General features: G+C 36.3%; 1 protein-coding gene across 4 annotated transcripts in view; it reads left to right on the plus strand.

Annotated features, from left to right (window-relative positions):
• The window catches only part of LOC133849417 (protein sprint), a 137,678-nt gene that overhangs the window by 51,247 nt on the left and 71,634 nt on the right, over positions 1 to 14,797 (plus strand). The window contains exon 1 of one of the 4 annotated variants that reach the window (XM_062285479.1): positions 3,404 to 3,592. The exons of 2 other annotated variants lie outside the window; for them this stretch is intronic. In XM_062285479.1, the coding sequence (XP_062141463.1) occupies positions 3,540 to 3,592 (53 nt within the window). In that variant the 5' untranslated portion in view covers positions 3,404 to 3,539. Of the gene's footprint in view, positions 1 to 3,403; positions 3,593 to 14,797 lie in introns of those variants that run through there. One more of the 4 variants, XM_062285482.1, reaches the window with a different exon arrangement.

Here is a 14,797-nt window from a genome sequence, read left to right on the forward strand (position 1 = left end):
TTGTTGAGTTGGCATTGGATGATTTGCATTTGGATCTTGTTGCATGGCTCCAGTTTCGCTTCAGTGCGGCGAAATGTCTCTCTCTCTCTCTTTATCTCTTTCTCTCTTTGTCTTGGTTTTTAGTTTTGTTTTGTGGTGCGTTTCCTAGTGCGGTTGCAACGGGTTTCACCTTACCACATGCACTTGCCTCAGGGCTGCCGCACTGTTGCACTTGTTGTCAAGCATTTGATCAAGGCAATTGCAAACCTTACTTGCTGCTAGTTTTTTTTTTGGTTTTGCATTGCTCTTATTGGATTATGCGCTTTCTCTTTCACACATTTCCGCATGCGACTGCAGTAAATAGCAAGGTGGAGAGGATGGCGAAATGTGGGAGGGGGGAAAGGTGGATTGGTCTATGCCAGTTTTGCGGAAAAACCAGACCAACTGCTGCCGCCACAGCGTGGTGAAAAGCCATGTCCGTCTTGGCATGCAGTGAAAATCGCTTCGTTGTTGCTGTTGTTGTTGTTGTCGTTGTTGCTGAAGCCGGTCAAGCTGGACGTGCTTGAGAAGAGCAAGAAAGAGAGAGAGAGAGAAACTGGAACTATTGCGCTGCAAATTGAATTTCCATTTAGCGGTTCCCAATAGCTAATTAATTTGCATTTTTCTTATTGCTCTTATCGATTTTTGATTGCAGTTGATTGAACCTGTGACTCAACAAATGGCTTCCTTATGCTCTCCTCACTCTCTCGCTCGAATTGGCTCTTGTGTGTTCTTCAAGTTTTGCTAAAACATTTCCAAATTCCATTTTCGGTCTCCTCGCACGCATGCGTCTAGTGCTCTTTTACACTCACACACTCACTTGCAAATGTTGCCTGCTTTCACACACATAGCCTGGAGCTCGCTCTCCTCTCTCTGCATTTGTCGCTCTCTGGTTGTCTGTCAGCGCCTGCAATTTTCGCCTGCTTTCACACACAGCCTGGCGCTAACGCTCTCTCTCTCTCTCTTCCACCATTTGGCGCTCTCTTCGTGTGAGAGTGCGCCAATGACTTGGTGTGTCGCTTGACAATGTCGTCGCCAGCTTCGCCTTCAGTTACTCGCAAACTTTCAATGTGAACGTTGTGCGCGCGCGGCGTTTGTTCGGTCTTCGTTCGTTGTGTGTTGTCTTCTACTATACACCACAGTGTTGGGCAGCCTCTGCCGCCGCCGCCGCCTGCTGCTGCTGCGGCTGCCGCGTAATCGAAGTGTATGTGTTTTTAATTTTTCTTAAGGTGTGTATGTATGTGTGTGTGCATGTTACCCCACCAACAAACACACACCCGCGCAGAGATCGCGACGCGACGCGACGCGACGCGACGCGACGCTTGTGATTCATTCAAATAAAGCGAATTTCGCCAGCCTCAAACATCATTTAAGTGTGGCCTTTGTTGTTGTTCTTCTTTGCTCTTGTAGTTGTCGTTGTTGCGCTGTAGCCTAACGGTAACGGTAAAGTGAGCAAGCAGCTTAAGGCCCCAGAGCCAACAATAACAAAAGACTCTTATTATTTTTTTTTTTTTTTTTCAACTCGACACACGACAAAAACGAAGAAGCTCCAAGCAACAACAAGAGCAACAACGACGAAAACATTGAAGTTCAGCAAATGAAATTTTGCAATTTATGTAATGTTTGTTTTACGATTATTGTTATTGTATGTAGCCGAGAGTTCAGCGAAGAGTTCAAAGCAAAGCAGCAGAAAGAGTTTACAAATCAATGCACAACTGTTTTTGCGCTAGGGAAATTCTATAGGGATATTGTAAAGGACAATTGTTGTAGGGGATTTTCTAAAGGGAAATTTTGTTAGTTACTTATTGGAAATTTTCAAGCTTAGTACACAGCTCAAGGGAAATTGTAAAGCACAATTTTAAAGTGGTTTTGATAAGGGAAATGCTATTGTATTTCCATAGAGCATCTTTGAAAGTGGATATCGGGTTTCTATTAAAATTTGCTGGCATTTTTTGTAAAATTTATTGAATTAGTTTCTTATCTCGTGTAATTTCCCAACAATGAATATTTATGCAAATGGCTATTTAATCATTCCATATTCATATATAATGCACATTTTTGCCACGATAAGCAAGGTCATTAATCATCACAACCCTTCTGCAAAAGGAGGGGAAGTTGAGTGCACACAAAGCTTTCAAGCGATGAATAAGAAGTCGTCGTAAGCACTGCAACAACCATTGTGCCTCTCAATTAGCGCTTCAATTAAGCTTCGTTCTAGCTAAAGAAAGGATTAATTTCGTGATCGTGTTCGTGATCGAGTTCATGAGAAGAAGAACGAAAGAAAAGAACGAGGAAAAAGTGCAATTAAATTAAATTGAAGTTGACTAATTCAACTGAAAGGCGAGAAAAGAGGCGGGAAATTATTAATATATTGCGATCGTCGTAGAATTAAAATTGTATTTTCTTTGTTCAACGACAGTTTGAGATTTGAAAGAAGTAGAATTAATAGAGAAAGCAACACTATAGTGTTGTATTGTAGATTAGAATGTGTACGAAATAATTTCGATACTTAAAACGAGACTCCTACATGATATCAAAGCAGTTACCTACTATTGTACTGATCGTTAGAATACTCTATTATTTTCCAACATTACAAAAACAGCTTTAAAGTAAAAGATCTATCTAAGCTATAAAGATTATATTCTAAATTTAATGCAATTTCCGCAGAATAGTTTGAAAATCATTTTGAAATATAAAATAGTGAATAATATATAATAAAGCAGCAATTCAAGAAAAGAAATAGAAAAGAAATAGATATACATATATACTTACATATATATAAAGAAGCATTGCTTAAGCTATAAACAATCTATCAAAAAAAATGTCCACAGAATAGGTTAGAAATAAAAAAATAGTTGAAAATAATTTATTAAAAGTAGCAACACAAGAAGAGGTAGGGCATTAAGAAAAATACTTTGTACTTGACAAATCGTCAGTTTTTAAAATCGTATAAATTTTGTACTACGTCTTTACGAAAAACACTCGAAAGACTTTTCTCCAGAATTCGCGTGCGAATCGTTAACAAAACGCGCCGTTTTCGACTTCGCCGTCGTCGTCGGTTTTCCGCTATTTGCAATTTTTTCTAGTTCATTTTTTTTTTTTTTTGTTGGTTTGTTTACAATTTTTGCATTAAAAGAAAAGAAGCCCATTAAAAGATATGTATCTGAAAGAGCTCTCTCTGGCTGTGTGTGTGTGTGTGTGTGTGTCCGGTCATATGCATGTGTGTGTGTGTGTGTGTGTGTGTGTGTGTAGGCGTCTGTTGTGCTGTATAATATCGTCTGATTAGTTTAATTAAAGCGTATTTCCAATTGCATTGTGCGCAGTTTGCAGTCAGCGAACAGCACACACACACACATACACACACTAACACACTCACACACACAGGCAGTCAAAAGCCGAAAGTCAATAAGCAAAAGTGAAGTTAAGTGATCGTCTTGGGCGCCACTGAATCAAGCAAAAAAAAAAGGAAAAAGGAAAAACGCAGTATTTCCAACTTAAACACAGAACGAAAAAGTCGGAAGATGACAACGACCAGCCTGGGACGACATTTTCTGGAAAAGTTCTTTCCATTTCGGTGAGTGCGGCTAAAACTGAGAAACTGCAAAAATAAGTAATGCAAAAAACAAAAAAAAAAAGGAAGAGAAGATAAGCAAAATACCAATGCCAAAAATAAATATGGGTCAGGCGACGAGGCCTGAAAGTTCGACAATGCTGCAACTGCAACGCGCAACGTGCAACGTGCAACAGGCAATTGCATCTGCCACCAAAGTGCTGTTGTCTATTTTTGTGTTCTTCTTTTTTTTTTGCATCTCAAGTTGCTTGTGTCACTTTGGCTGCAAATTGCAGGAAATTGTTGTTGCACAGAACTCTGATCGAGCTATCGCTGGAGTCACTAGCTATTATAGTCTCTCAGCTAGATGCACTTTAACGAACGGACAGACAGACAGACGGACGGACGGACGGACTACGTTGAGCTGCTTGATTAATCCCCTTTTGGTTTGGGGCCATCGTCTCCTTTAATCGCTTGCTCATTTTTCATTGAGCATCTTCATTCTGCTCTCTCTCTCTCTCTCTCTCTCTGGCTATAAATTAAAATTGTAGCCTAGCAAAATTACACTGGAATTAATAATAATAATAGGCCTGCTACTAGTCGTTGGCATCCTCATTTATTAGTCTTTAATGTTATGGCTGCGAATTGTGGCTGAAAAATAGAGAGGCAATCCAACAGCTTTCTAGATCACCAAAGATTGTTAACAATAAATGATTCTTCTTACAAACAAAAATTCCTGTTAACAATTGAATGTAGGACTATATTAATATACCAAATATTGATTTTGTCATATTCTAGTATTTTTTGGTATATTAATTTGACTGATAATCTGGTTTGTTTTAGTACTCTATGGTATATCTTCAATATATAATATTACTGTATCAATATACCAATATATTGCTTTTGGTATATTTTAGCATTTTGCGGTATATTAATTTAGGTATTTTATAGTGATTTATGGTATTTCGTCAATATAGTACTGTACCAATATACCAACTATAGCTTTTGGCATATTCTAGTATTTTTTTAGCGGTATATAAGTTTAGGTATATTTTAGTACTGTGTGGTATATCTGCAATATAGTAGTATACCGATATACCCAGTATATCCTTCGGTGTACTTTTGTATTTTTGCGGTATTTTAATTTGACTGACAATCTGGTATATTTTGTACTCTATGGTATATTTTGAATGTAGTACTATATCGATATACTAGATATAGCTTTCGGTATATTTTTGTAGTATTGTGTTGGTATATTATAAAAATATCGCACTGAAATTGGTAGCGGATGTCTCAAAGTCAAAAATAATTGTTTTTAGGTTCATATTCATAAAGTTAATCCTCGTTCTTATTTTCTGATTACTTATTTACTTCACTCGGTTCTCTTTGGGTAATTCTTAAATTTAATTTATAATTAATTTCAAATTTACTTTATTTTTTTAAATGAGTAGATCATTTAATTTAGGTCTCTTCAGTTATCTTTGGATAGATCAGTAGATCATTTCATTCAGTTCCCTTTGGGTAATTCTTGAATTCACTTAATTTAGGTTTCTTATGTTAATTTATCAATTCGTTTTTAGTCCAAGCATTCGCTGTTTTGCTTCTGGTCGATCTTCGATCTTCTACTTGCAGCATTTTATGATCAGTTTATAGCTTTTCCCTCTTCCAGGAATAGAGTTGGCAGTTGTTTTGAGTAGAAGACTTGCAGTTGCCGGAAGAATTGCATAAAGGAAGTCGCTGCTGCCGTTGATTGCAATCCATGATCAGCCATCGGATGCTTGTGGCATGTTGCAAGATCGCGTTAGCTGGCAAAGCTGAAAAATGATGAATGGGGCAAGCAACTAGTGCAATCGTTTGACAACCAGCGGCAGATAAAGAGACAGAGAGTTAAACGTGTTGCATCGCAAGTGGCAAGCACTGTGGCAAGTGGCAAGTGGCAGTGGCATGCTGCACTGTCGCTGTCAACCACTTGACATTTGTCATATGTGCATTTTAAATCGATCGTGTCTGCCAGTGGAATGTGCCACAGACACACCGCTGGCTGCCCGCAGCTGTAGGGCGCGTGTGGCAAGCAGATGGGGCAGGGGCAAGGGCGGCGAAGACTGACTTGCTTCGTGTGTAAACAAACAACAACACAATCGCTGGAAGCGCAATATTGGCTTTGATCGAAACAGGGCCAAAAGTTGGCAGCTGTTGAGAAAGCATTCGCTGTCTCCCTCTCTCTCCCTCTCTCTTACTCTTTTACATCTTGCTACCTCGCCTTTACGCTGTTCGCCTCTTTAGCAGCTAAACGAGTCGCAGTCAACACATTATCCTTGCTGCCAGTTGGCTAATAAACATATTTTCTCATTTCGGCCAGGCTCATTACGAGACAAACCCTGCCCCCACCACCCTCCCCCCACCTCTTGGTCGCCCTTTGTGTGGTGCCTTGAAGCTGCTCCAACAACAACCAACAACCAACAACCAGCTAAGCATTTTTATCGCGTGCTATAATTGTCTGCATAACAATAACACTTTTGACATTAACAATCACCAGCAACAGCAGCAGCAACAAAAACAACAATAACCATTATGACAACAACAATAATAAGCAAACAACAACAACAACAACTACAACACAAAACAATGCCATAATTTTGCACAATAAAAAGTGTTTTTCTTGATTAAATGGCGAGGGAGTGAGTGTGTGGGGAAAACTTATGAAGGGGGTTAAAAGGAAACCATGCAAAAGATGCGAAGACCCGACGAAAACGCTGGCGAAATTTGCGCTCGCGTTTTGCTGTTTTTCTTCTTTTATACCCATAAATATACCATATATACTGCTTGGTATATTTCATTTCAATATACTGTTTGGTATATTCAATGTTGAATGTAGCACTAATATTACTTTTTTTCTTCTTTTATACCTATATAGGTGTAGTTTGAGTGTTGTGGTATATGGATATACCAAATACATGTTGTTTTTGGTATTTTTTTCATTTTGAAGGTGGTACTATATCAATATACCAAATAAGCTTTCATTTCAGTAATTTGCTCATAGAGTGGAAGTTGTATTTGAATGTAAAAGTATACAGATATATCACACATACTTTTTGGTATATTAATTGGGTATATTTTACTTTGATTGTGATACTATATAAGTTTAGTAAATATGGCTCTTGCTATATTAATATGGTATATTTCATTTTGATTGTAACACTATGTATATTAACATACCAAGTAATAGGAATTTGTATATATAATATTTAAGTGTTTTGCAGTATATTTAAATAACAAACCGCACTTTGGCTGGCTTTTATTAAAAATAGGTAATGGGTATCTCACAGTCGAGCACATTTTGAAAAGAAATCTTGTGTATGTGCTTTTTTTTTTGGCTTTTCCTCGAACGTCGCTTTCTCGGTGTGAAAATACCAAAAATGGCATTCGCCCATCATTTTATTGCCTTCGTTTTGCCAAGGCGGGTGAGTGGGAGTTAAGGGGGCAGGGCAGAGCACGAGTCAGTGGGGGAGACAAAGAGAGAGAAAGAGAGAGTGAGGGCAAAAGGGGGAAGTCAGTTGGTGTCAAGCGCGGGGTTAAAGAGCTGAGAGTGTTTATGAATTGTTGTCACAAAATGCGGGAAGGGGAAAGTGACAATTTGCCCGACAGTTTACACATCAAAGTACACACACACACTTCCACACACACACACACACACACTTTTAAAGGAGTGCAATTGAAATGATATGGAAATATTTAGGGCCAAAACTGTAATTAGTTTTATCTTTGGGTTTTACTTCCAAGAAAATAAAAGTGTGCAAGATGACACATTAAGAATTGCTATTTAGATTATTCAGTTGTTTATTTAATGGCATAAGTCATTCATAGCAGTCGAGTTTTGGATTATTTTAAAGGCAATAGTATATCGATATACCGAATGTAGCCTTCAGTATAGTATATGTTGGATTAATAATTTGGTATATTTGAAGATTGTTTTGTCTGTATTAATAATGACTAACGGGTATCTCACAGTCGAGCACATTCAACGGTAAATACATCCTTTACTATATCCACACATATAGTAAATATATCCTTTGGTATATTTTAGTATTTTTGGGTTTAATAATCTGGTATATTTTTGCTTATATTGACAATGCAGAATTCATATTTCAAGATTTCATCATTTTTAAAATTGAATTTAAATTTTAATGACATAATTCCAATATTGCTAAATTCAGAATCTTTTTTTGCAATATAATTTTTCATTTATACCGCTTTATTTACACTGTGAACAATGATTGTTATTATAAAACTATTTCGAAATAGCTATTTAATTCGATATCTATTCTCTGACAGTCTTTGTCCTCGATCTCTTTGATTGCTTTTCCCACAACAAGAATCGTTAAGTTTTCCCCATCGTTAATTTCAACTTTGCAACTTTTGTTCACTGCAACTTGTTCTTCTTCGTCCTCTTCTTCTTCTTCTTGCTTAAGAGCTGTCAATCAGATGTTGAGTGCAGAGTTAACATTTGATTGCCCATCCCTGGTGCATTCCGCAGATGTCCATTTTGTGATTGGAGAAAGTCCAAATTGTAATTGCCATTTTACCATTTTGCCATTTGCCATTTGCCATATTTGATCATTTCTCTACTCGATGCAACGCATTCGCGTGGCGCCCCCAAATGCAGCACATTCATATGTGGTCTCTGTGTGTGTGCGTGTGTGTGTATTTGCCTCATAACATTGTCGCATATGACTGAGCAATGCAAACATAATCATCATCCACATCATCATCACCACCATAATCATATTTTGATGCCCTCACAAAAACAAGTTATTTTCGCTTTCTTATCAATTTGGATCGTTATTATAGACTGAGTGACAAATGATTTGCTTAGTCAGAGAACGGAATATAACATACAGTAGCTTATTTTATATGTGGTAACTAGGCAATCAAAATGCGGTTTATTTCTATTCATTTCCTTGTTAAGCAGAACAAAGCTTAGGAAATTAATATAAAAATAAAGCCAACTAGTAATGATAGGGACAGCAAATATTTATTTATATAATAATTTATTTTATCTTTGTGGTTTTTAAAACAGAAAAAATATACAAATTTCGTATTTTACACTATATATATACAAAAATTTATCACTATTTTAGAAGAATATAAAAAGAAATTTTACGAGTTCCACAAATTTTAGAGCTACCGTTTTTTGCAACCTTTATATGCCTAAATTTGGCATGGAAATCAGAAAAAAAAAACCAAAAAAAACATGGCCACACTTCTGAAACATTCGCTTTTAAAACAAATGGGGGAAACAAGAATTTACAGAATCTTTGTAATAAATTTAATAAAAGATCTTTTTTTCATATCGCTTCAATATTTAAAATTTAATTTACTTTCAAAGATATTTTTCACTTTAGACAATTTTTAGCTTTGCTCAATATTAAATTTGAACTTTTCTCTTATTTGTATACACTTTAATTTTATACTTGAATTTTCAATTGCTTCGTTTCTGTTTAGTAAATAATTATAAAGTGTATTTGGAGTGCTGTGCAATTGTTTAGCCGTTGTTCTTTGCTTATTTTTTCCACGATTATTTGTTTATTTGTTGCGCTGACTCTACACATCTATGCCCAGCTTCCTACTCCCCCGCACTCTCCCCCTCTCTGCTCTCATTTTGCCCAATGGCAACTTTCGCTTGAAAATTTATTAATTTATCCTAGGGGAGCAATAGTTTGGTGTGTGTTGCTCCCTCTTTGGATTATTTGGCGTGGGCAACCAGACGGCAAACAGCTCCACAGTCAGTTCTCTCTCTCTCCCTCTCTCACTCCCTCTCTCACTCTCTCTCTCTCTCTTTCTTCCCACTACTCTCAGTGACCCAAGCACGCATGTTGTTGTTGACTGCCTTTATTTTGCTGTTGCCATGAATACCCTGGAAACACGAAATTGGTGCAGCTAGGAAGAGAGAATTTAGTAAAGAAATAGTTGTTTTTATAACAAATTAGTTTTATGTTGTTAAAGTTATAGAATATAGAATATTTTGCTCTGATTTTGTTTTATAGCTGGAAATAGCAGTAGCTTAGTATTTAATACTAGATTCAATATGATTAACAAAAATAATTACTACAGAAATATTTAATTATTTACTCGAAGTAATTCAAGAATTAAAAGCAGCGGCCGCAGTTGGATTTTAATTGCTATATCGATATACTAAATAAAGCCTTTAGTATATTTTTATATTTTTTAAATGTTTTTGCAATTTCTTTACCTGTACTTAAAATGCAATAATATTTCGATATACTATATATAACTTTTGGTATTTATTTGTTGTATAATGGTTTGGTATTATTTAAGATTACTTTGCTTATATTGCAAACGCTCAACGGGTATTTCACATGTAGATATACTAAATATGAATATATTTTAGTATTTTTTGGTATTATTAAAACTTGTTTTGTAATTGTAATTTCCTTACTTGTATTGAAAAATGCAGTAGTACATTGATATAAAATATATAAAATATATATACATATATAAAATATAGCCTTCGGTATATTTTGGTATATTTTTAGATTGTTTTACTTATATATGTTGAAAATGATGATCGGGTATTTCACAGTCGAGTCTATTCGATTGTAATTTCCTGACTTGTATTTAAAATTCAATAGTATATTGATATACTAACCTTTGGTATATTTTAGTATTTTTGGGGGTATCTCACCGTCGAGCACATTCGACTGCAATTTCTTGTGTGTGTGTTTTTTTATTCTTATTTGGCAACTTCTACTTCAAATGGCGCCGCATGCCGTTAAGATACTTTTGTTGTTCTGTTGTTGCTGTAACTGAAACTGAAGCAGCTACTGGGAGATGGACATGAGTTTGATGGCTCGAAGAGGGGAGTGCGAGGGCATGCATGGGTATTATTTAATTACAGGCTACAGTTGTCCTGTCGCTGTCCCTGGCTACACGAAAAAAAAGAAACCCACCTAACTAAAGCTGCTCCCCAACTTTGGCCCCAGGGCTTTGGCTGCTCCTCAGCTTTGTTGTTGTTGGGCGCTTTATCGTAAAAATACTTTCAAGCTGCTGCAGGTGGCGAAGCGGAGAGGGGAGGAAGAAATGGGGGAGTGGGGGAGTCATTCCCTTTAGAATGCCAATTTCTTGACCCCGTCAATGGCCTGTGGGAGCCTCAGAACAATTTGAACAACAACAAGAATGAAATCTTGCTACCTTCCAAAGTTTTTAATTATTTTACATGTTTTTTCTTTCTCTTTTTTTTGTTGATGTATCTTTTTTTGTTACTGTTATTGAGAGCATTAAATTACAACAACAGATTCAATTAATGTCATTTCTTACGATTCTTATTCTCCTTTTTTTCTTTTTTTTCATTGCAGGTGAGTTTGAAGTTTTAGTTTTTTGCAACTTTTTATTGCCACCAAAGTAAGTACAAAGTTTGCCCAACAATTGCAACAATGTCAGAAATACTATATATATGTATATATATATATATTCTTGGCTAGACGTTTCCAGTGTTGTCACAACAACAAATTCAGTTTCACATTCTCATCATCGGCATTATTATCGCACATCATCTCTGCCACTTTATCATCTTGCACATCAGCTTTTCAGCTTTTTCTCCTTCTCAAATTTTGCGGCAGAGTTCCGCAAATATTGTGCTCTCGTTCTTCTCGTTTTCCACCGAATTGACAGTTTGTTTACAGTATGGAAAATTCTATTTTGTGGGCATGTTTGTGGAGATTGTCTGCCTCTGATATGCTACAACAAACTCCTCCTCTTTTTTTTCGCTTTTCTTTTGCGCCCCCGTTTTGTGGGTGGCTCTTGTCAATTGTGTCAAACAAACTCGATGGCAGACAGCTTGCCAAAAGACGAAAATAAAAATAAATAGCATAATCCAACGGAAATTATTTCACATACGGGGGGAATTGTTGCGGAAACCATTTGGAAAACTGTTCGTAGAAAACTAAAAGAGAAGCGAGTTTGGATTGTAATACTAAGATCACTTATTAATTTCTTAAAATTGAAAAAAAAAGACTTTCGATTGTTATTCTAAGATGAATTGTTAATTTCCTAAAATTCAAAATAAATTGAAAAAATCTACACATTTGATTTGATCTTCATTTTCATATTGTGTTCTCTATTGATAAATCTTTTAAGAACTTTGTTAACAAATGTTGCTCTTCTTAAGTTCATCCATTTCTTGATCTCTCGCTCTCTAAAGCTAAACCGCTTGCAATGATGCAAAAGCTGCGTCGCTGCAAAAGCTCTTTAAATAAATGCAGCTTTTTTGTTGCCTGCTTTTAGGCTTTTTAGGCAGCAGTTGCATTTCATTGTTATCATATACTTAATAGAAGTTTGATTTGGTTCAAGCAAGCAAGTATTTTAGCAACAATTTCATAAAGGTTCTTGTTTATTTTAATGTTTTCATTGCAAATTCATTAAAGGGGTTTTTTTATTTCAATATTTTCAATGTCATTACTGTTGGAAATTAAGCTAGATTTCACATTATGAATTTAACTGCATTACGGAGATCACTTTTATAACTATACTGTGATTAATCTTTACTATGTATATATACACATATATATATTTAACTGAGGTTAACAGGTTGCGCTTTAATGATGTTGGTCACATTCCAGTTAACAATTTAGCCTTAATTTGTAGGGCTCGTTGAAGCATCATTTTAGGAGTTTAATTCAAATTTTAGATAGGGAAATAAATTGAAATAATGTAGTGTATTATGACATTAAAATTTATAATCAAAATGATAAGAACCACTGTTATTAGAAATTATAATATTTTATTGGAAATAAATTGAAATGATATGAAAATAATAACAAAAAAAAGGAAAATAATTAACTAATATCTTAAAAAAAAAGTGTAAATAAAGCAATAATGATAATAAATAATATAATAGCGATTTTATTTTTGAAAATACTTATAAGAAAGTTCGAGTCTAGTATATTCTGTGATTGTGAGATACCCGCTACCCATCTCCAATGAAACTATATTATACAAATATACTACATATATACCAATAATACTAAAATATACCGAATGTTGTGTTTGGTATATTGATTTAGGACTATATTCCAAAATATACCATAGAGCATAAAATATACTAAATAAAATATACTGCCAAAACAACTAAGTCGCGATTGCAGTAGCCGGTTTTTGCCATACAAAAATATAGCTTAAATAACTTTTATCTGATGGCAAATAAAAAGCATTAGTCAATAGTCTCAAGGAAAAAACATTCTTACTCTTCCAATAAAGATAATAAAGAAATTGTCGAGCAAAATACCAAAACCGAATTTAGTTTTGAAGCTTATATAAATAACATTCAAATTTTAAGTAAAATTAATAACTATTAAAAATAACCTTAATGTAAATATAACTTACAATTGCAATAAAAAGAATAATTGCAATTTAATAGTAGATAATAATAGTCAACGAACTTTTGAATGCCTGGCAATAGTAAACAGGTTTATGAATGGTGATAGGGAGGGGAGTGGGAAAATACAAGTTACACTGGACAACTTTTTGGGAACACAATCGGGGGCTTAAAGATGCGGCAACAACCACAACGGAATTTAAGCGGGAAGCGGAAAATGGGAAGACACAAATATTTCATGGCCATTAAAATATTTTGTGGCGACGCTTTCTGCTTATTGTTTATTTATAATTAATCATTTGGCCTTAAAACACAAACACACACACAGAGAGAGAGAGAGAGAGAGAGAGAGAGAGTGAGAAAACGCAACAAGCAGAAATATGCACATTATGTGGTGGCCAAAAAGGACACAACGACACCAACAACAATAACAAGGATACGAATAAAACGCCAATGAGGCAAAAGCAAAGTTGAAGCCGAAAACCGATATAAATTGCATTATGGGCAAATTAATTGTTTTTACCGGCCTCCTGATGGGGGCCATGGGGGTAAGAGGGAAGGGGGACATTAATGTGTCCTCCTCTCTTTGCGTGCCTTTGCAACCCTGGCAAATCCAAGGCATAAGGCCCAAGGACATTAATAAGGCCCAAAGGATGTGGTGACATTAATTGCGCGACGTCCGAATTCGACTCTGTGGGGGGATGATGGAAACAAGGGTGAGGGGAAAGGGGGAGAAGGCAGTCATTACATTTCCATATAAATATTTATCGCATGTGATAATGCCATGCGAGGAGCATGAGTGAGAGAGAGAAAGGAGAACTAACTGTGGTCGTCAATAGTTTTTCAATTTGCTGTCGGACAAGGACAACAGATGTGCAATAAGCATAGCGCACACATGTGCACAAATTCCCCACTCTTCTCCATCTCACTCTCTCCTTATGTTGTGGTTGTGTGTGTGTGTGTGTCGGCGCCTGGCTTTGCATATGTAATGAAAGGCGAAATCCCGATGCCCAAAATGGCCAAGAAATCATAATGGGCATTTAGCCAAAACGGCTGCTGCCGCTGCTTCTTCAAATCACATTAATTACTTTAATTAATAATTGTCTGGCATTTAATTTTGTTTTATGAATCCCCTTCTCTCTTTCACATTTAGCTTTGCCTTCTTAAATCAGTTCCTCTCCAGCTTTGTTGCTCACTCTCGCTCTCTTTCAAAACAAAGCAACAGCTGGTCGATCATTTGGTCGCTCGAGGCCACAAAACTACACAACGACAGCAACAACTATAACAACAACAACAACAACGACAATCGCTACGGCAAGAACAAAGGCCACAAAGCAAGAACAAAACTTCAGAAAAAAACAAAAACAGCTTGACGAAGGGCTCTCCCACGTTCAAGAGTTGCCATGACAATGCTAAAGACTCGCACACACACACACACACACATAAGCATACGCATGTGTTCCACTTCCTTGGCAGCCAAACGATCTTCAATATGCGCTCCCACTCTCTTTGCTTTGCTGTCACCGCGTTCGCTCTCACTGCCGTTTGCTTCTCCGCCTTCTCTTCTACTTCTTCTCGTGCACGCTTCGTTGAGCTTTTTGGCCAACAGCAGCGACGTCAGCAGAATTGGGCGCGTTTTACACAGTCGAACACAAAAAGTTTTTGCACTCAAAATTTACTTTTACGTGTGCGTGAGTGTGTGTATTTACATGTACATGTACATATATATGTGTAGGAATGCAGCGGGGCGCAACGGGTTGATGTGTGTGTGAGTGTGTTTTGTTTTTGTTTAAAGTGCAGTCAGCTTTTAATAGTTTTGGGGGAGGGTAACAGAAAAG

The sequence above is a fragment of the Drosophila sulfurigaster genome, chromosome X (genome assembly GCF_023558435.1).
Source record: "Drosophila sulfurigaster albostrigata strain 15112-1811.04 chromosome X, ASM2355843v2, whole genome shotgun sequence".
Classification (NCBI taxonomy): domain Eukaryota; kingdom Metazoa; phylum Arthropoda; class Insecta; order Diptera; family Drosophilidae; genus Drosophila; species Drosophila sulfurigaster.